The sequence below is a fragment of the Gavia stellata genome, chromosome 10 (assembly GCF_030936135.1).
Source record: "Gavia stellata isolate bGavSte3 chromosome 10, bGavSte3.hap2, whole genome shotgun sequence".
In the NCBI taxonomy this organism is placed as follows: Eukaryota; Metazoa; Chordata; class Aves; order Gaviiformes; family Gaviidae; genus Gavia; species Gavia stellata.
In genome coordinates, this window is record NC_082603.1 from 28300036 (window position 1) to 28322979 (window position 22944).

The 22944-nt window shown below is 36.7% G+C and overlaps 1 protein-coding gene across 1 annotated transcript in view; it reads right to left on the bottom strand.

The window, feature by feature from the left end:
• Window positions 1-22944, bottom strand: part of AGBL4 (AGBL carboxypeptidase 4) — a 948642-nt gene that overhangs the window by 691801 nt on the left and 233897 nt on the right. The window contains exon 4 of the mRNA XM_059822199.1: window positions 20340-20434. Coding sequence (XP_059678182.1) covers window positions 20340-20434 — 95 coding nt within the window. The remainder of the gene's footprint in view (window positions 1-20339; window positions 20435-22944) is intronic.

A 22944-nucleotide genomic window follows, 5' to 3' on the forward strand; every position in this document is an offset into this window, starting at 1 on the left:
TATTTAAAATGCTTATTTTATGTTTGTAGATCTAACTCCTTTAAGCCAAGAGGAATTTCGCACATTGAGAACTACAGATTTTACTTTTTGCTTCTTTGTTACTGAAGCATTACCTAAAACCCCAAGAAGCTTGCTAAAACATTTGCCCATTCATGCTTTCGACTTTCAAAATTGCCAAGAGTGATTTCACAAAGAACTCTTTACAATAATAACCTTTGCTAGATACCATCCCTTTACCTAGAAGAAAAAAAAAAAACACCCCACCAAACAGATTTAAACTTCAGATAAGTAATGGGTGGTTATGGGAAATACTGAATCTTAATCACCACACTCTTGTTTCTTGCTAGACTCTCATCAAGGCTAGAACATACCTATCATCTATTTTGAGCTTAAATAAGACCAGATGACTAAAAGCATAAGGATTTTTGCAAGATATGGCACGTATCTTAGGAGATCAACTGGTATTTCAAAACTTCCATAAGATTAGGTTAAAAGTCAGGGCTGACCACTGCCATCACAGAATCTTTCTGCAAAGAAATGCCTTTCAATCTAAAATAGGGATAAACCATCCAACCAGATGATGTTTGAATAAAGCAGAAAGTCCAACTCCATGTATGCTTTTAGTACTAAAAAGGTTATACAAAGAGCTAGGTAATGAATTATTTTAGTCTTTTACATGCTCCACAAAGAATTGGCACATTTTTTAAAACAGCATACATAAGCATATATACGTAGAAGCACACCCAAATACACCCTGCAGGATGTAGCAACCACACAAGTCAACTAGGCTCCAGGAAGAAGAGTTGGATTTCTTCAATGAGATCAAAATCTGGGGACCATGCAGCATTCACCCATATACACAGAACATTTTTTCCACCACTATCTGTTGAAATATGAGACTCACTACTACAAGGAATGAGTGGTAATTGTTCCAGCAGTGAAAAAGAGAAGCATCTCTCTCAATCTTACACAGCTGTGGTAAAACTGCTTCCAAGACACTTTTCCGCTAGCCAAGCAGCAACTACAAGTCTGCTAGTTACATTACTAAAAGAAGCATGCTGGAAGCAAGAGAACAGATAAGCTTGGGAGGGTCTTTGAAATTATTCATAGACTTTCTACTGACAGTTTCAGTAGAACTTTTAACATTAAACAGCTTGCAAACTGAGATCATCAGCAGCACATCAGCTTGTATCGACTATAATCCTTCTGCAGCTTTCAAGCTATATGCAGTGGGCATTAGTGTGGCTCAAAGTGTTTAAAGAAAAGACTGTAGGAAGCTGGAAAATGCAGATATTTCAAACACAACTCAGGATTTAACTGTTGCTTATGGTAATTTTGTTGTGCAATATATACTGGTTAATTCTTGGAGGGAATCATTTGTATTATTTTCTCATTATAAAACTCAATTTTGTATCCATTGAAAAAAAGTGAAAGAATGGCTAGATTTTAACCTGTTGTTTCTTTAGCAATGGGACAGCACATAATTGACAATGCAATTACAAGTGCAAAGTTTTTGATATGCCAAGCAATACTTAAAATAAAACTTCAATATTTTTCATATACAGAGTATGGGTTTTGTAACTACCTATTTTTCTGTGACTCAAAAGATCTTTACAGGTTCAAGAAAAATTCCTTTAAACTTGGTGTTTGTGAAGAAAAGCATACATATAAGAGACATTCTACCATACCATTGAAAGGTTTGCAAAATTAAAGTTTCCATTACATGCAGAGTACAGTCATAATTTTGTAAGTCTTCATGAACTTTAAGAACCTTTTTGACTTGAAAAACATCTAAAATCTCCCTTCTCTAATGATATTGAGAGATATTTTAGGCCTAAACTTACATATCTACTTTTAGTCAAGGTAGTATGTGGGCATGTAACATTAATGTCAACTTATTTCTTCCTCTTTACTACCATTTTTCTCCTTTAAGCTTGCCAGGTACATTCTGACAGCTGAGATTTACCAGATTCAATCTCTTGTATGGAGGTTCATCTATTAATACTAAAAAGAATATACCATAATTATTTAGTTCGGCCATAAAAAAATAATCTTAATTTCACTTTTAGACTCAAATCTTGAGTTTTGTTGATATGAAATGGCATAATATTTCTTCAGACAGCCCACATGACCATTTGCAGTTTTTACTTGAAGATATCCCCTTTAATTTGACTAAAAAGTAAGCTAATTATCATGACAAACTACAGACAAACTACAGACAAGAAGTACACAGCTTTGTCACTGATCTAGCAGGGCACTTCGGCAACATGTAGTGTATGACCTTAAGTAAGTGCATAATCTTCCTGAAGTCCTCAGTAGCATCTTTCAAGGTACATACATTTTGCTGCACAGAGATCCAGACTAGGATCAAAACCTCCTATATTCACATCAGTGTAAAAATAAAAGGCTGGAGAGAAATTACACAGGGAGAAAGGTTAAACCTGTGGGATTCTCATTGTCCTTGTAAGATACCTCCTTATAGCCCAGTCTGCAGTGTTTCATCAAATCCTCTACATAGTGAGGCATCTATCACTTCCCGTACAAGACTATTCAGGCTAATATGTCTTATTGCCAAGATATTTTACTTCAAGTAAGTACTTCAAGTACTTACAGTTCAAGTACTTACAAAAGAAATCCAGCATGGGATTTCTGGAGTTGTCTCATTAAGTCGGTTTGTTAATATATTATTTCAAAGGCATGACTGAGGAATTCCTTGGTATCTCTGACACTAGTTAATTACCTTCATAAACATCATCTATAGGAATGCAAGTTGTTCTTCGCATTTTCCACTTAGATGAAGGACATAGTAGTTGTTCTTTTAGTCAGAACTAGGAAAAAGACAATCTCCCTCTTGATTTCAGAGAGCATTTGACTATCCATCGTAAGAGACTGCTATAGATCCTATAGAATAAATATGCAGTTTCTCAAAGGCATGTGTTCCAGTTTGCATCCTGCTTCTGTTAGGACTGATGCTTTGTTATGATATTTTCTTCTTTCTCCTAAAGCTTCTCCTACTGTTACAAATATCTTCTTTTTACTTTCCGCTCTTTCTCCCTTCTTAGTTTTCACTGGTTTTCATCACAGTTGCTGACAGAAGTTCTCCATTTAGTTATGGAGGACAGCAAGATTCCTCACTCTTCTAAATCTGTTCCAGTAGAAGAGATAAACCCACAAACCCTGCTGAGAAACTGTCTTCTATCAGCTTGAGCTTTCCTACTTACGAGCACAGGATTTGAGAACTGTCACTCTGACAACTGCAAAAGACTGTCTCAGTTTATTATCTTAGGCCAAGATATATGGCAACTTTTAAGACTAATATCAGTGCTGTTTGGCCTGCAAGATTAAGCCTAGAATTTCCCTGTATTTTCTGAGGACACAAGGAAAGGAGCACAACAGTATCTTCAGTAGTTGGTACAGGTGAAGAGAAGCTGTAAGTGTACTAACAACATTCCTTGGCAGGTATGCACCCAAAGAAGAGAGTATAGTCTTCTAGCTGTTCAGTGAGGGAGGAAAGTGAATTGAGGTTTTTTTACATGCTACCAGGATTTTCCAGAAGCAGCACACCACCCAGATGCATCTTCTAAAACAAATGTGATTTCCCATTCTTACAGTGTGTGACTTCACCTACAGTCCCATTTCTCTCTGCCTTTAGATTGGCCTCAGCCTGCTGCTCTTCACACGGGTGTCAATCTCATCTAGGCAGGAGATATTTGGGATGCAGTTATTTGCACTAGAAGCAAGTGGAATATACACTTGATGACCATATGTGCATTGCTGGCATCTAAAAGGGAGAGGCCTATATCCAGGCAAGGCACTTGAATTTGTGCTTAACTTTGACTTCAGAAAACTACTCACATTTTCAAGATTAAGCAAGTGCTTCACTGGATTGAGACCACAATATCCTATAATATAATGAAGTAGAGGTAAGTAGCCTATCTTACAGTGATGTAAATCTGAAATAACTCCAGCTAAATCCAAAGGTTTCTCAAGATTTACACCGATATGAAAACAAGCACTGACCTATTGTATCCACAATCCCCACAGCGACTATACTCAGTTCTTTATATTGCAAGTTCATTCTTGGCTTTCTCAACAGAAATATCTATATAATTATTCCACACATGAGTTATATTGGCTCAGAAAATCAACTAACATGGGATTCAGCAGGCCTAAGAATTATACAAAGACTGTTTTAATCAGCTTAATATTTAAAAGAAACTATTTTGTTTTTTAAAAAAGTGCATCTACCACAAGTGCAATAAAGTTCTTTGTATACAAGCAAATTAGCAATATTTTTTCTGTGCAGCTGAAGGGCTGTGGACATTGGAAATTAAAAACAATCATTCCATAAGGAAAGAAAAGCTGCATAATAATAAAAATATAGTTTTAAAACAAACATGAATTTCCTTTTTTTGTGTGTGTGTAAATTAGAATTAGTTAAGAGAAAGAAGGAAAAGAAGCGTAAACAGAGAATTTTTAAAACAAACCAGAGCCATTAGACCCAGTACAAAAATGGGCCACACCCACCCCTGTTGCCAGCTGTAGTTTTACTGCAATTAGCAGAGACATATCAATATACTTGGCCCAAGTATAACATTACCTAAATACATTCAAATTCTAAACAACATTGCCTTAAAGTTGTTTCTTTTTCATTGTTAATATTCATACGTGTAGCATACCTTGCTGCTGTCTTTGGATGTAGATGGATGGGTTATGGAAAAATATCTGCTATTGTATCAAGGGCTTACTGCCTCCAGTAACCCTATTAACTGTAAGTGTTTGGAGTAACACATCTTTAATTAGCATTATAAATAATTGCCAACTACATTTTTGTTCTAGGATGCAGAGAAAAGTTGACTTGAAACCATTTCCAATCCAGGATATTTTTATTTTTTTTCTGCAGTTCAGAGATACAAATGGAAGAATGGTCCTTACTCAGAAATGAATGGCAAACTCTTTATAAATTATTTCCCAGGTCATTTCACTGAGTGTTTTGCAGGTATTTAATTTCATTCCTTGACAACTGACCCAAAACTTTGAGCTGGGTTACTTGGGAGATAGGCATTGTCATTGGTGTCCTTGGGTAAAAAAAAAAAAAATTAAAAAAAATTCTTTTTCTAGCCTGTAATTCTTCCCAATATACCAGTGAAGACTCCCTCCCAGCTCTGACCCTTTTTCTTTACAATGGCATTTTGGCCTTATTACGTATTAGGATCAGAAGCAAAACATCCATATCCTTATAAATTAGAAAATGTTTAATAAGAATGAGCTTGAACAAATTTTTATTATAATGAAAGGATTAAGGTGCATGATAGCATTAATATTTAGGAAAAATTAAACAAAATTGCTTTTTATCTGCTGCAAACTATGTTAAATAAATATTTAATATACCACATTATAGGGGCACCATTTCAACAAAGGTTATGACAACCTTTGTGTTATGAACCTTTATTTCAGTGGTTCAAACTTAGATTTTGCTTTCAGAAGTTTTCCAACTAACATTACATGCAGGTTTTCCAGGCAGTTAGAGCTGAGACAAGCTTCCAAACCTGTGCAGAAGGTCTATAGCAGAAAGTCATGCAAACAGCGGGTCTAAAGACACTGTCTCTTGCGAGCTCTACTGACCCAGCACATGGTTTATTTAGAAGGGAGCGCCGAGTTTAATTGTTCTGAAGCTTATGGGAAGCTTTTTCATTGCTTTGTTTGGAATGTCTGGGTGTATTTTTAGACAGCTTTAAAACAAACAAAAAAAAAGTCATGCAAGTATTCTGAGGGCATAGAAGGGTGATTTTTTTCAGTAATCTAGCAGCAAATAACTTCTATATAAATATTGAGAGGCAAATTTAGCTCTCAGATTAGAATAAGTGAACATAAATATTCTTTTATAACTAAAAATGTGTACTAAATCCTGCTAGGAGCAGTAATATGCTTCTGAAACAATGCAAACAATTTTCTGCACTCTGAAGGCCAGGAAACTTTCAAGTTTTCTCTAGGAGTTTAAAAAATAAATCTCTGAGAAAAAAAAAAAAAGAATCAAAATAAGTAAATACCCAAATCCAAGTTGGATTTGCTTACAGCCAGGCTATATATTCAATGAAATTTTAAGGTAATAATGTAACCGTATAATGCAGTAAATTTGGTAGTAGATTTTTGTTGCTTTCAGATCACTGAACTGATAAGCAAACAGAATGAAAAAATTCTGAGTTTGCTCCAAAGCTGATCCTTACAATGACCTTGAAGGGGAAAAAAAAAAATCTATTATCTTTCACCTATTGCTCCTCCTGTAAAATGTGATAATAAACACCAGTTAAGCATTATAGTTCTATCTTGGGATGTGACTCGGAATAGAAGACAACAAAACATGATAACCACCTCCCCTGAGCTGGCTGAATTTCTGAAATCAGCCTTCTCGCACTCTATGCCCCACAAAAACCCAAGCAGAATTACTCTAACACTTCAAAACCTGTCAAGGTCTCATTATTTGCTTTTAAAGCCTTCCTTCTACCTCAGTTGACCCATTTTATCCACTCAAGGCAATTGTTTTCATCTGTATACATATCCTAGGTAGCTATTAGCTATGTGACTGAGGAGCACTTTCAGAGGTTCAGCCCTGTTGTGCAATCCAAGTGGGGTACCATCATTTGAAGCAGTAGTCATTTTTCATTTTCTTTACTTCTTACAGAAGTTTTCTTTACCGAATAAAAATAGTTTCCTCCTTTGCAATTAAAGCCTTCACAATTAGATTATTATTGTGCAACTGGATACATCACTTCAACTTCCAATTACTGCTGAGTTTTCATGTCTGTAATACACTGTACTTGTTTTCAAGGCACTGTTTTCTGAAGCTTATATCTCACATTCAAGGAAATACAACATGAAACAGGAGGAGAGCAGAAGTGAAACAATGTCAAAGATGCAGCAGTTGTTATTAATTTCCAGATTTTCTGACTCTGGCCTACCTAACCACATTTAGATATGCCACAAAAATTTAAGAGACCTTTATATTTCACCATTTTCCAGTTATATATTGCAAAAAAAAAAAGACTAATTGACTATCATTTCAAAACCACAGCTGTTTAGTTTAAAAGCAAGATGGAAGATATCCGGCACAGCATTGCAGAAAGTAGAGGCAAAAAATGAGTACTGTTCAATAACTCTAGAGGTCTGAGTCTCATTTAGCCTCGTACAGTAAAAAGATACTATACTTTAATAAAATTGACCTGAAGTATTTTTTTAAAAACTTTTTAAACTTGACTTCAATAACTGTATTGTGTTACCAAGTGCCTGAGGGTTTTGTGACATTCTAAATTTTTTATAACTTTTGGGGAGTTGGGTTTTGGGTTTGTGTTGTTTTTTTTTTTTGTTTGGGGTTTTTTTTGGATACCAACATAAGAAGGGAGTACAGAAATGCATTTCAAAAGTAGAACTCAAAATATCTGTACTTAAAGGTGAATCTTAAAAAAGATATTCCAATAAATAGCTTTTATTGGGGCATTAGTGACCATTAACTTATCACGCATGTGGCTCATGCTGTCAGGCAGAACGCATTGTGATAGTTGTAAATGTTGTCTGTGAAAATATACACAACTTGTGCATCTGCTATAAAGTATCTCAGCTTCACTTACCAGAAGGTTTTCTAAACCTTAACCCACATTTTTAATGGCTTCAAGAGATAATTATATGTTAAATTAAAGCTATAAACAGCCTTTATTTATGTTAGTACAAGATTCTGTCAGTGGATATATGTCATTATTTCATTGGACTGTACTTTCAAAGAACTAAAACCTTAGAAAAAAACTGATAACAAGTTTGGTTTGAACTTAAAATGGTGTACCAACTTTTGAAACAAAAAGTAAAAGCCTTCAGGTTCAAGTGTAAATATTAAGGTATTGAAATGCTAGGTTGTGCTGACAACATATATTTGGAGAGCAGAAAATTTACAAGCATGAAATCCCTCCTTCAAGAAAGGCAAGCCAAAACTAAAACCAAAAATATAACAAAAGAATAAGTCCTCTTAAATGCACCCATGCAATTTTCACTGCCATCACTCTCCTTCCCACAAATACAGGCTGCTTTGAGTTTCTTGATGGTTTGGGAGAGAATGGCTTTCCTTACCTGCAGAATTTCAGGGGAAACCACACAGTGGCAGTACTGTGAATGTAAATGCTACGCTCTATTATGCAGCAAGATAAGAGTCTTTTGAGAACTAAAATACAGTTTCCCATGCTTGGTTACAGTTAAGTTCACTGTTACTTTATATAGAAGACATCCTGGTTTCTATTGCTCTGAGAGTGGAAGAAAAACATGCAGTCAACATGTAATTTATTTCCTTCTGTAATTTTAGTATCCAGAGGCCTCAGACACAGAGTTAGTCACACATTTCACTCCGGGCTACTATTTTCTCTCCATTTTTATCCACTCTTTCATTTCCTCTATTCAGATATGTTTTTGAAACCCAGCCTCTTAGCATAAACTTGGAATTCTTTGCCAAAATAAAAGGAAAAGAAAACAAACCAAAGGAGCATCCCCCACGCAAACATATACTCACACACACCCCAGACATTTATGATTCATCTAGGTTATTGGTTTCTATACTTTCATAGTACACAAATACAAGTTGACGAGTTTTAGAAATGACAAATCCAGAATGCATTGTTAATTTTCTCTGTACTGTGAGACTCTTGTCAAAGAATACAGCCACACAGATCACAGATGCTAATTTCCGATGTACAGGTATCTCACATGGGGGGGGAATACTTAAGAGTAAGTCTGAAAGAACTCTCAGTAGATCCCACAGTTACAGAAATAGAAAAGCACAACTGACTACTCCATGCTGCTTTAAGACATCTTGAATACTGACATGCACTCTACCCTTTGCACTTGGCTTCTTTACCAGCAGACCTGCATTTTAGTGTTCCCTTTCAGACTGATGCACAAATGTTCAGATCCATACTTACTCATAGAGATAATAGCAGGAAAGCAGAGTTACATCAGTTAAATACTTTCAAAAGTAAAGCTACTCATGTTTTCTTCTGTGTAACTGATGCCTCATACTTTTTCTCCCCTTGTTTCTGTGCTTCAAGTAAGACACTTAGTTTGCAACTGCACAAGAGTGGAAATTTCAGCCAGGTGATCATTCTCAGTACATGATTAAATGCCAAGATCGCACGTAATTTACTGGTTTTACAGCCTATGTGCTTTTCAGACATAAATGTACTAGTTAATATAAGCACATATGCTCAAGGAGTGTGACATACAGTACTACAGCACTATAACGCAAGGCTTTTTTTTTTTACTTCTACTGAAAACTGTATTTATATCCATGACTCTCACCTGAATCAACAAATCAACTCCCCTTCATTTCACCAGGTGCACAAACAATATTTCCCCTTTTCTCCTCCTTTTAAAGAAAAGTATTGGACTTTTGCCCACAGGCAGTGAGTCTGAATACATTTCCTTCCCTGCTTACCTTGACTTAATTTGCTTTAAGCCACAGAAGCTACTTCTGAAGGTAAAGCCCTTCTGACTGCACCTGCAGCCATGCTTTTCCCCTTGCTGAGTCATTCCTCAAGTTCACATAGCCCAAATGAGCCCAACGCTTTCCGAGCAGGTTTTGCACCACAATCCCTTCCACCAGCACCCCAGGATAGTGACAGTCCCTCAGGATAGCCCAGGGAATTATTTTTAATAAAAAAACTACACACAAACATACATATGCTGTATGACTCCCCTCGATTGACTGAATGACATTTAAAAGACAACCGTAAGAGTATTAAACTTATCCAGTAGAGTAGCAGATGGAGAAAAATTCTTTTCCTTATCAAAGCTAAATTATTATATCAGTGCTAGTCTCAAAGCTATGAGGTACTGGTGCTTTTTAACTACCCTGAGAAAAATATTAGGAGAGGGTTTTATCAAATAGTAAAAGGCATAGTAAATTATTTTAACTTGGATATTCCTCAATTTCTTTCTATGATGAATCTATCCTTTTAAGTTGAATCTCTTTTTATCTTGAGCTGCAATGGCTTTTCCTATGAATTTGCTGAAGGGTATCACACACTTCCAAGAAGCTATTTTGCAAAATTCTTCATAGAATGAATACAGTATTTTTTACAACAGCACCTGAAAAAAGCTGAACAGCAGCAAAGTCTCCAAACAAAAAGCTAACACAAACATAATATTCTTCCTCAATCTCAATAGCGATTCCCAATTTGGGAGTTACTAATTTTGCCATTTGAAATCATTTCACTGTGAGTCCAGCTAGCCAGTGCAATTCCCTAATAAATTTACAACTTATCCTTAATAAAAATCTAATTCTTGACCAGCTGATAGGACACTGTCTTTTCATTACCATGTTTCTCATGACACGATTCCCTCGGCCACACTGTTTGTGAGCAGATAGCACCTGAGCAACACCCATAACTTGCTTACACACCTACAGGCACCTCCAAAAGGTCAGGGCACGCCGGCAAATCCTGGGCCCTCTCGTCACCAGCACCAGCCATTTTCTCTCCAGGCTTGCAAGCGTTGAGGAGGAGCGGCTGTGCAAAAGCACAAAAAGGGAAAAGATGAGGGAATAAAGCAGCAAAATTGCACAAGGCAGAGCCTGAGCAGCACAAGGGGGGAAGGTGGGCAGCACCTGAGGGAAGGTGGCCCCTGGCAGCGAGTGGGAATCCCTGGGGACAAGGGGCAGCCCCACCACAGCCAGGCCTTGTCACAGGGCACCTCGCTTCAAATGAAACAGTCCAGCAGAAATACATATTTTATGGCACTTTTTTTTGTCATTATTTTTAATAATTGCCACCCACACCTCACTATTAAAAGAGAAAATCAGTTAAATAGCTCAACTGCTATTGGGGTTTGGGAGCTGGAAAAAACCCTTACCGGCCAGTACAAACAGAGCTCACCTCTTGCCTCGGAGTCTTCTGTCTGTTGTGGGAAGAAAGTCAAACACAACCCCCCTTTTTTTTTTTAAACTACTTGCACAGCTGTAGCAAATATAGTGCCCTAAGGATGCACACCTGCACTTCAGCTGCACAGCTCACCTGCAGCCCATCTGCATAACCATGCTGTGACAAGTCCCAGACCTGGAGACTCCATTACAGATACTGGAGAGACCCTCCAGCCCGGCTGCCCAGTGTCCTGAGACCCTGGGCAGATAAATACCAACAGATTCCACCAACACATCTACTAAGCAGCAAAGGGGATAGGCGCAGAGAAACCTGAATGTTTGAGAGCAGTAATGAAGGCGCTGTGTTGTTCAAACATATACTAATGGTTCACGGTTTCCAAAGCGATGATATTCCAGCCAAGAGCTAGTACTGCCCAGCTCCCTCACCCAGCACAGCCCTTTCCCTCCCCAGCCCCACTCTTATTTTCCAGAGGTAGGGAACCATCAGCAAAGCTGCCAGCTTTCCACTGAGAGCCTGGAGCCTCGCCTTCCCATTACCCAAGGCATCTGACAGCCAGTTATCCTTGTGCTGCCTGAGAAGTACTAGACAGAAAGACTGGAATTAGTATTTGCTGCCAAAAAATATTGGATACTTTCTAATCACACTAAGAGAGCTCTTGCTAGGTTTTCAATCTCAGGGATGCTTAATATAGTGAAGCAGGAAGATGAAATTTCACTTTCAAGCTAGAATTCAATAATCCTACTTGAAGCAGTTGAAAAAACAAACTTTTTTTGTTTCCTGTGTCTAGAGCTGTAGGAAAGATCTTATCTCTATTCTATTATCATTAAATTTTAATTCTCTCAAATCAGTGACATATCATACAAGAAGTTAATTCATAACTTAACCATAGTGATCACAGCATAAAAATTAGGGGTTTATATTTTGCATTTATATACAACTGTCGAATCCCATGAGACAAAGTTCCAGATATAGCTCCTATTATTTTAATGTTCTGTTCCTGCATTATCACCTGCCATACTTATTTACTGCTTATTCTCTCTACAATTCTCAATTTCCACAGTAGAGCAAAATGTTTTTGTCTTCTATTTTATGTTCTATTAAAAGAGAAATTGAACTCATTGCTTTGGCTTTTACCATGGCACTTTAAGTACAAGGCAGGTGCCTGATAACTGTCTCACTTTTATCAGAAGTTCAAAATGAATAGTTCCCGTTACCTTTTCCTCTGCACTAAATATTGTTTCTTCACAGAAAATGAATGAAAGAGTTGTTAATGATTCAAACAAACATTTAAAAATATTAGGCTGGGTATTTCAGCTGTAACTTTACTTAGAATTGTATTTCTCTTCTCCCAAGTGACAAGTGATAGGACAAGAGGAAATGGCCTCAAGTTGCACCAGGGGAGGTTCAGGCTGTGTATTAGGAAAAATTTCTTTACTGAGAGAGTGGTGAAGCATTGGAATAGGCTGCCCAGAGAGGTGGTGGAGTCACCATCCCTGGACGTGTTCAAAAAACGTGTAGATGTGGCACTGCAGGACATGGTTTAGTGGGCATGGTGGTGTTGGGTTGATGGTTGGACTTGATGATCTTACAGGTCTTTTCCAACCTTAATGATTCTGTGAATCTGATATATTGCACATCCTATGCTTTTATATCATATGTAAATTTAAACAGTACTATGTATTTTTAAAATCATATGTTGAAAGGTCTTTAAAGTTGCAAGGCTAAGTGAAGGAAAGCCAACATTTAACCTGACTGTGCTGCGTCCTGGTGCATTCTCAATTATATTATGTCATAGGTTATTACATCTTGTTAAATTCAAATTGTCTAGCACTCTTCAGACCATTAAAACATTCTTAAAGAGATGTTGCATTTTCTGATTACAGTTTTTGGCTCTTATTTGTGTAGTCTTGTGTTAACAGTCTGATTTTCAAGTACATTTCTTGGTGACACTCAGTTTTGTCTGTGTAGGGCTCTTACTACTAAGTACTTACGGCTGATAAATGCCATTCTTAACAGAGGTGATTTTCATTCTGCTTCGCTCCATTAGTTCAAAGTACAAAATTGCAATGAAAAGCTGCAATGTCCTCTTGGTAGTTTGACTCTGCTTTGAGTTTAGTGCTGCCCATATTTATCTAACTTACAGACTCATTTTGGGGGAAAGAGCCTCAATTTTATATACTTTTTTTTTAAATCTGCCAAGGTTAGGGACCCAGTTCTGTGAACACTTTTCATGCAATCAGTTCCACCAAATGCCCATCACCTGAGAAAAGAGAATGGCCTGTTTCATGATGGGATGCAATGCACAGCTCTGGTCATATTTTGCAGCCATTAAACTCAATACCATGGACTGTAGTGGGAAAACCCTACAATTCAGCTGTTTTAAACTGCCAGAAAACCTCCCAACTGCGAATTTCATTGTGATTTGCACTGGTAATGGGGGAACTATTTTCAGGCAACTGCACTTTTTTGAGATTTTGAATTTCTCATCAGCACCCCAGTAATCAAGTATTTATAGACGACAAAAATGCACCTAGCAGGACTAGACCCATTTGTTTCCTATGTGAAACCAAACCAAACCTTTTATGAATAAAGTAGTACCAAGGGTAACCTTTCATGAATACAACCTTAGGGATCACAGAGTGCCCTCAATCAATGCAGGGAACTCATGTTGACAGAGTATATGGGAAACAGATTGAGGTATTAAAGCACATAGCCTCTGGTGTTTTAGATGTAAATACTATAGCCATCAAATATTTAGACTCTTATGTAAGCAGTATGTCATTTTTTAAACAGTTACTACTTGGAATAAATCTTTAAGGATGGAATTTTCAGAAGTGCTCAGTATTGGCCTAACTTTGCTCTTACTGACATCAATCATAAATTTTTCACAACTTTGGAAAAGGACTTTGTCTGTTTATATGTTTCCACAACACTAAGCACAATGACTCTTGATCCTGGATGGAGCCTTTTGGCTCTGCTGTAATCTAAATAAATTGATTTATAGGAGATCAGTCAGAAAAATGATGAGGAAACACATACATACATATAAAATAGCTAGAGGTTTTATATGATAGTTTAGCAGTCCTTTGGAGCTTCTTCATTATTTTCTTTTTGTATCCTAAAATTCATTTGCCTTCTTTTATATTAATTAAATTTCCTTGTTATTAGTTTTCCCCTACACAATTCCATGCATCTTAAATTTCCAGCAAAGTATCCAGTCATAAAATTTCGCTTTCTTTCTTGCCGCAAACTAATCCCATTTAGTTTGCACAACAAACACATTAGTTTGGGGATTCTGATTCATATTTTGTGTCAGCAGAATATAATCTCTTATCTATTTCCACAAAAGCTGTTGCTGATAAGAGTGATAAGTAACCTGCTCTATATTCCCAGGAATAACTACCTTTGATGGACTGGGAAAGGGGAAGAGAGTGCATGTTTTTATGGGTTTGTAGAGTGGTTAGGTCTGTTTCTTTTGTTATTTCACAAGATTCACACAAACATTAATTTACCCAGGCACTGACTTCAGAGGCAGTTATTTTACTTTCATATACATGCCAACCTCAAAACTGTCTAAAAACATCTTATTTTCTTCCAAAGAGCTACAGTAAGACCAAGACAAAACTACTCCTGCTTATCACTCAATGTGGGATTTTAAAAGGTCAATACTGCAATGTCTTTTTCCCTATTTTCTCCAAATAAAATGCTACAAGTTATTGAAATGGAGGCTGTGATTCCACAGACAATTCTCTAGGCATTTTCCTAGCAGCTGCTATCCTTATTCCTCTGCCCCTTCTCCAGCCACTTATTCCCACCTTCCTCACTGCCCCTCCAGTTGGACCCATACAGCTTGTTTTGGATCTATGTGATGAACAAGACCAAGACTAAATCCTCTTTCTCTTCCTTGAAAATTTACTTTTAACCTGGGCCAGCTCCCAGTCTGGTGATCCTATGCAGAGTTGTACTAGTACAAGGGAGGGAGCAGCTCTGAGGAGCCAGATCTGCACCTGGCAAAGACTGCATCAACACACACCTGTGCCATGGGAAACATTTCTGAACATCCAAAAGCATTCTCACCACATCCCTCAGGAAAGCAAGAACAAGCACACATTACATTATAAAACTGGCAAAGGAACAAACTTCAGAGAGTAGCCAAAGTTGTAAAATAGGCCAAGGAAGGAATCAGGTAATGATAACAGCTTGTTTGTCTTCTTTACCTAAATTCAGGTGATGTTATCACTAACCCTAGCCCGCTATATATTCTATAGTAAGCAATTCTAGTCTTTCAGATTAGCAAGCTATATATATATTGCTTTATTCTCAAACTGTTTCACCACAAATGACAGCTCATTTCACAAACAGCTTATCTTATGGCTAAAGATATATAAATACATACTAAAAATGTTGCTGAAAGTCTCTGAATGTATAATGCAGCCTGGTAGACATGGTAGTGATTGTAACACTGCATTGTAGACACAAATGTTAAAGAAACTTGGCAAGAATCAACACATTTTAGCTACTCAAAATTCAGATTTTCTCAGTCTTGTCCCCTTCTGATGAATGGAACATATGGGAGTATTGTTCATAAAACTTGCATTGCTTTTCTCGACGTCTACCAAAATTCCTCATCATGACAATATTTACAAAGATACATATAGATTTAAATTTGAATTAATTACCTAGAAGTTTTTCTGTACTCCCAGGTTTACTGGAAAAGAAAAATGCTTCAGAAGCAATGTGTTGTGAGTATTTAACAGTAGATGTTATAGCAACAGAGGTAGTTGAGTGCTTGCTGGGGAAGGCAGCTATCCAGTTAAAAGCCATCAATGCTGAGTGAGATAAAAGACAGGGAAGAAAGTAACTGCTTTGCCAAGAAGCAGTTTGAAATCCGACGTTATAAACAAAACACATGTAAATCTAGACATAAATCCTCTCTCATATGCTGAAGGCTCCATAATATTTTAGCTAGCGTTATTACTTACAAACAAACAATTCCTGAAATACAGCATCACAACTGCAGAACAGCCTTTAACCTTGTGTTCATCCACTCAAGAACCATGTTATTTATTATCCTTTATCCCTTAATCATGGGGACTTCACCTACTGCTCTCTGCTCATTTGAAATGCAGAATAAAATACAATGGATGTCTGAAGACTTAACAGGTGTCAACCAGATATTTGCCAGCTACCGCTACTATTCTACTGGGAGGAGTTGCTGTTCTATAAATACTAATTAGAGTTTTGCACATGATCTTGCTGAAATACCTAAGGTGATGAGTGGCCAGTTGTTACTTTTAAAAGATTAGCACAATTTGAAAAACTAATGTCCCCAATGAGGCAATGCTCACACTGAATAATCAAGAGTTATAGCTGTTCTCTGCCCAAAGGGAATATTTGCTCACTTCATCACTTGGAAAATCTGCTGCCTCTCGAACAACTCACTCTTCTATTTCACTTTGAGAAACTTGTAAAACTTCATGCAATCAATATAATAGTACGGTATATGTACTTAAACGGTCTTCCACTGCTATGCCCACATGGAAGGCTTTACGAATACCTTCCAAGGACAGAGTTTTTAGTGTGAAATTATGACTAAAATGGCAACAAAATTAGGTTGCACTTAAATGATGCAGCAAAGAAAAAGATTACAGTAGAAACTGCATCAGCATAGCAAAAATTTAATTTCCTCAAATCCATCTCCGCTCAAATTCTTCACCTCCACAAATGAGACAACGAAAAAAGACCCAGTCAATACAGAATAGGTCTCTATTATAGTAATTGAGGTTTTTATATTTGTAGCAGTCATTATTGAGAAAAACCACCAATTCTCTAAAATCTTCATGTAATACTTCTGAACAACCAGCTAATTTTAAGCAAAAATGCTAAGTGATCAGATGCAGCACATTCCACTGGTTTGAAATAAAATCTTGAGTTTCATCTTGTCCGATTCACTATGAAGTGCAACTGATGTAACATGGTGTGACACAATGCTGCATTTCTATGTATGAGCTGTGATTCACTGCAGTGAAATTTGACTGATGCAACTGACACAACCCCATACTATTTAAAGTCAACTTAGCACGTCCACAAAAATGGCAAAAAAAATGAGTAGAGGGACTCAGAACTTAACCTACTTAATTCTTTCTTACTTTGCTCTATCCCTCTGGGAAAGAATACTCAGTAAATCCATTACCATGTATGGGGAAAATAGATATCATTTTAATCAGAATTTATTTTTCTGGGTTTTTCTTTTTAAAAAAGAATCTCTTTCTTTAGCATGAAATCTGTTTTTTCCTTATCCTTCAGCATACTTCTTCCTCTTTTTAAGTAGCTCATTACTGGAAATGTGTGGCCTTACTTCAAAAGAGAAGAATATGTCAACACCAGAACATCTGTGTCCACACAGAGTGCTTTGATGACAGTGATATACTCCATTTACATCAGTAACACTGAGCTGAACCTTGATGCTGACTGCATTTAAAGATCTTACCCCACAGGGCAAGAGAATACAGGTCAAAAACGTTGATCTGTGTTTGACACACTCTCTACTTCAAGAGCACTTGGCAGTGATTTGTTCCAGAGTCAAAAATCAAACTCACAAAATGTTGCAAAGCTCGGAGCCATGTTCATGTAACCGCATTCAAAACAAACATTAAAATTCACAGTCTCTGGAGGCCAATATACTTTTGATATGCAGGATTTCACAAGCAATATGGTCAAATTCTGTCCTGAATACAATGGGAACTTTCTCATTTAAAACAAAAGGGCATAACTCAGGCTTGAATATCTGTTATTAAGAGGAGAAATGTACCTACATCTCTGAGATGCAAAAAGAAATATAGACACTATCACCCTAAAACTGAAACCTAATTGTACAAAAAAGGGAGTGGAATTATGTGTGACACAGCATTGCTTCTATCAGTGTGGCCAGAGGAAGTTGGGAGAATTTCAGTACGGATCGCATATTGAAGGCAGAGGCACAGTATGGCACAGGCAGGCACAAAAATTCAAGTATTTAGTACGGAAGAGTTCAGATATGAAGGACTGAGCTCTGCTACAGAATATTTGAAGACCTTGATTCCTGGTAATCTTCTTCCTTTTAACTTGATTTTAAAACGTTTTGTGTTTCTTCAACTTTTTGTAATTAATATATCATTTTCTAATTTAATTACATTATATCCGCTAACCTGCTATACTGACTTAAATCTTAATATAAGGCAGAGGTTCCAATAGTCTTCTTCCACAATTCTGAATCCTGAGTACCCTCGCGTAAACCTCAGCACTTTTTGGAGCATTGAATGATTCGGTATTGCTTACTAGACTAATACATACAAAGCATCAAACAGGATCAAATCGATGCAGCTGGATATTGCCCTGTTTATGTTCAAGGACCACAACTACCTGCATGCTGCATTAGCAAGTACAAGTACTAGTAAATCCTATTTCAGCGAACACAGAAAGAGAAAATTTTGTTACAGGTTTCACTAGAATGCCATGGAAACAGATACAGAGGTAATTCTAAAAGGCATAATCCAAATGGAAGACAGCTCTAATAGAAAGCATATATCCAAAAATAATGCATAACTCCTATTAACATCAAGACAGAAAATTATACTGAGTAGACCCCAATATCACTAAAGTCCCTGATAACAGTATGAATTAATATGCACCTTCGAAGTACAGCAAGATGTTTTTATACACAATTAGGGGGAAAAAAAAAAAAACTTAATAGAATAATGATCTTTTTAAAGAAAAAAATTACAGCTAGAATTTCTGAAACACGATTAAAGTACGGTAGTAGCCCTGTACAAGGAAGCTGCTCAGCACCTGCTGCCTACACTGTGCCTGGCTCCAGGCAATGTTATTCATTCCTCACTTTCACGGGAGCAAAATACATGCCCTAAAAATATAAAACACAAAAATAAATAGATCTCTGGGGAAATGGAAGAGAAATCTGTTTTAAAAATAGTGAAGAAGCCTATATGTTCTAGAAAAAGCCCATTTTGCATTGTTTTGTAAGATTTACACTTTAATTTGAAACCAAAAAGTAAGGCATAAAATTTGTATGAAAGCAATATCTGATTTATAGATAAACTTAAGACACAATATACTTAGCTGCAAATACCAGACCCCAGTGAGAGAAGAAAAAGGTTTGAAGGATGATTAAAGCATGCTTGATAAATGTGGCCCTGAAATGCCCCAAAAGATTTTTCTGAAGTTAAATAGTAAACACAATTAACATGACTTTTGCTAGAAAAACACTAAACACAATGGATTTTTTTAATTAATTTTCAATGTTATTACATGCTCCTATTGAGCCGGAATTGACTCCATTCACTAACTGTATTGTGAGACAGCTCTTCTGTCCATATGACCTTACCATCTAGATAAAAAAACAAATAGCTGCTCTGTTGGTCATATGAAGAGGAAGCCATACAATAACAATGATCATATGACCACCAAAAGTTAACATCTTGTGGGCGGAAATTTTGTGACAGTTGAAGTATTTCAGAAAACATATTTATAAGGCTCAGATAATGTGCAGATTGATCAAATGTATTATTAATTAACCAATAAAAAGAAGCAGCTGTAAAGGCTTACAAGAATACATTACTGTACACACCTAACCTCACTATCCATATTCAAACAAGTCTCCTAGCTAAAGGCAAATCACATAATTCTTGGGAGTCTTGCATGCACTAGGACTCATTAGATTTACATATTATTATTCACAGTAGACATTTCATTACATTTGCTTTGAGAAAATGTACCATCTATATGGGTATTCATGTGTTTCACATGTGCATACACAATATATACAGCCTTTCTGTGTTGTATATATTGCATATCTTATGACAAGGTTGTTGGCCTTCCTATGTCTTAGATAAAACAGACCAGGGACTATTCATTCACATGAGGTCAACTCACATGGCAGAGCTCACATTCTTCCACTAAAATCTGACCTACCCAAAACAGGGAGAAGAAATCCAAACAGCCTTTTGGAACCAGTCCAGGCACAGTCCATCTCTATATTGTCTGCAGGCTTTGTTTGGGAGGCTGCTAGCTGACACAGCCCAGCCAAAACTGGGCAGGGACTGTCCTAACAGTTGGATGGTGAGGATGTCACCGAAAAGTAATTTTGCCCAAGCCCTGACTGTTCAGTTTGCTTGAATGGACATCACTTCAGTCACACTACTTCAAACAAGGCACTACAACACACCATCACAGCAAGGCTGGAAGGGGCCTCCAGAGTTCACACTGTCCATCTGCTCCAAAAAGAATCTGTCCTCACAACACTGCTTTTGCATCAAAGTTCTCTCCTACTCTTACGAAAAGGTGCACCTGAGCCATAAGGTCTTTGCTACAAGAAAGTGCCAAGTAAAACACTTTTATGTCATTAAGCAAGTTTTTGAAAGGATTACTTACCATTTTGGTCTGCTTGTGGATTTCACCATTGGAGCCATCCCATCCCTATAGAGGCTTTTTGTTTTACTGAAGTTGACGACATTGAAAATTACTCTCTGGGGAAAAAAAAACACAAAGAAAAGAGGTCAGGTATAAATTATGAAAGAGTTTATATGTGTATTGCATATACCAGCTGCATAAAAATATACATAGAAAATCTATGGAATAGATGTGTATCTTACGAATTATTGTTACTCTCCATAGATCTCAGATAATGGATACCCTGTCTGTTCCTAGTATTTTAATAGTCCATGTTGTTTTACACTGCAGTGATATACATGGAATGTATGTTTTGAACTTAGTATGCTGATTTTTCAGTAGGTATCCTAGCCATACAAAGAAATAGGTTACTTAGATCTGAAAACAGAAAAGCAAGTCCAGTTTGCTGCAGTTAGTGTTAGAAAGGTTGGTGGAAAGCTGGGAGACAGGGCAGTAGTCCTCATGAGAACCTTCCAAATGCTTCATCTCTTCAAGTTTCTTAGTTGCTTCTTTCAACCTGCTTAGGCCTACACAACAGCAGGAAAAAATAAAGATTTCCAATTTTCTTTCCCCAAAGAAAGGAGTATTTCTCTCCACTTCCCTTGGCAAAAGGAAAAATTTTCCTCTGCAAAAACTGTACAGGATACCTACACAGAAGAAATTGCACATAGACATCATTAATTTGAATATGATAGAGAAGAAGAAAAGAGTACAACTCTGATCTTAGTTTACACTAATAACTTTGGGAAAACTGCAGATGATATTTAACAGTTCAAAGGAAGAGCAAAAACCAGATCTTTACTGGTAATGGACTGATACTGAAAGTAAATTCATGCTGGGGGAGGAAAAGAGAAAACAGATACAAAACCTTCTTCCTTACCATCTGTCTGCTGTAAGTCATTTTATGCAAAATTAGTTACTCTGTTTCTGTTAAGTCTAGGTTGGATCTAGCTCATCTCATGTAGTACATTTACTTTTCAGATGTTAAATCTAGTATACCAATTCCTCATACTCTTTTGATACCCAACATTAACATACACAGAAAAAACAAAATATGAAGACTGGATTAATTTTTATGTAATGGTCCAGGATATACTCATCCTTTCCATTTGTACGTCTCTCTTTAAATTTCTTTTCCACAGGTATCAGTGAAGACAGACGACTAAAAATGATATTTACCTCTAGGTAGTCACACGTTTGTTTTTAGAACAAACTATTGTAATGTTTACACTCTTAAACAATGGTTCATAAGAAGTCTGAGAATTAAATGGCCACTATTTGGAATAAAACATATTTGACTAAAGCAATAAGATCAATTAAGCTTTCATATGTAAAATTTTGCAAAAACAAATCTGGACCTTCCAGGCAGTCTGCTCAGACAGCAGTGAATTATAACATTAAAGAGAAGGCAGTCAGCAGTGGGACACTGACAACAGGAGCAGGCACATTTACATTTATATGTGGGGCAGGTAACAATCCAGGTCAATTATATAGCCCTAATTAAGTATCTCTGTATTCAAGACAAATTAAGAAAGTTTTTTGGAGGTGAGGTAGTGCTGAAGATTTTGTAAATGGAAGCACAAGCTGCTACATATGCAAACTCTGCAAATTACTCAAACAAAATCTAATAACCTGTAGGTTTTACTGGAACTGACTCAAAAACCTAGCAAATTGAGAAAAACACTTTCTCAAAGATGTTAATTCAATTTTTTAGCAATGTTAATGAGCAAACTACATATCCTTGTACATGAGTTTTCATGTATTTTGTCTATTGCAGCATTTTGAGATTTTCTAATGGTCATGAGATTAGTTTATTTTTCTAACTCTTGATGAAAGCATGCACTTGATTTACAAAATGTTATATTTGTAATTTTAAGTATTTAGGATATTGCTTATCTGATGAAATGTCTATCTTGGGAGGTCTCTAGTTATTGTCCATCTTCTTACGTTTACAACGTATGGCTCTAAGTTAGATAATGATATTTAGGTCTCTATATATTCCACACTCTACATGGAAGCATTTTCCTGTATTAGAATGCTCAGTTTTTCCTCTGTTACTTAACTCTGTTCATATTTGTGAAAACAAATTAAGTTGCAACGAATTGGTTTGTTAATCTTGATGTTTGCATGGAGTGAATGAAACAAACAAGATCTCCAAACCAATTGCCTTAAACTTTGGATGCAATCATGCCACTGTTGGAAAGAGAAAGTTGCTAATTTTGTTACATACTGACTCAGAGCAGACAGCTGGTAGAGAGTGTTCTTATTCCAATCAAGCTTATTTTGTATAATGACTTGGGCAAATGTACACAACTGGGTAAGCAACGTATATAAAAACAAAAATATGCCGCTCATTTAACAAAACACTGCAGATTATAACATTTTAACCGCTCATGTTCACCGCAGAGTAAGCAGTTAGCAATGCATGCAGTTCTCTCAGCATGGTATAGAGTTAGATTGGCAGAACCAAAAATTTAACAGCACAGAACAGAACTTTATCAACATACACCACTGAAGTAATAAAATACACAAACCAAAGCACTCAAATAAGCAGCTGAACTCAGTCAAGTATTCCTGGTGATAGCTA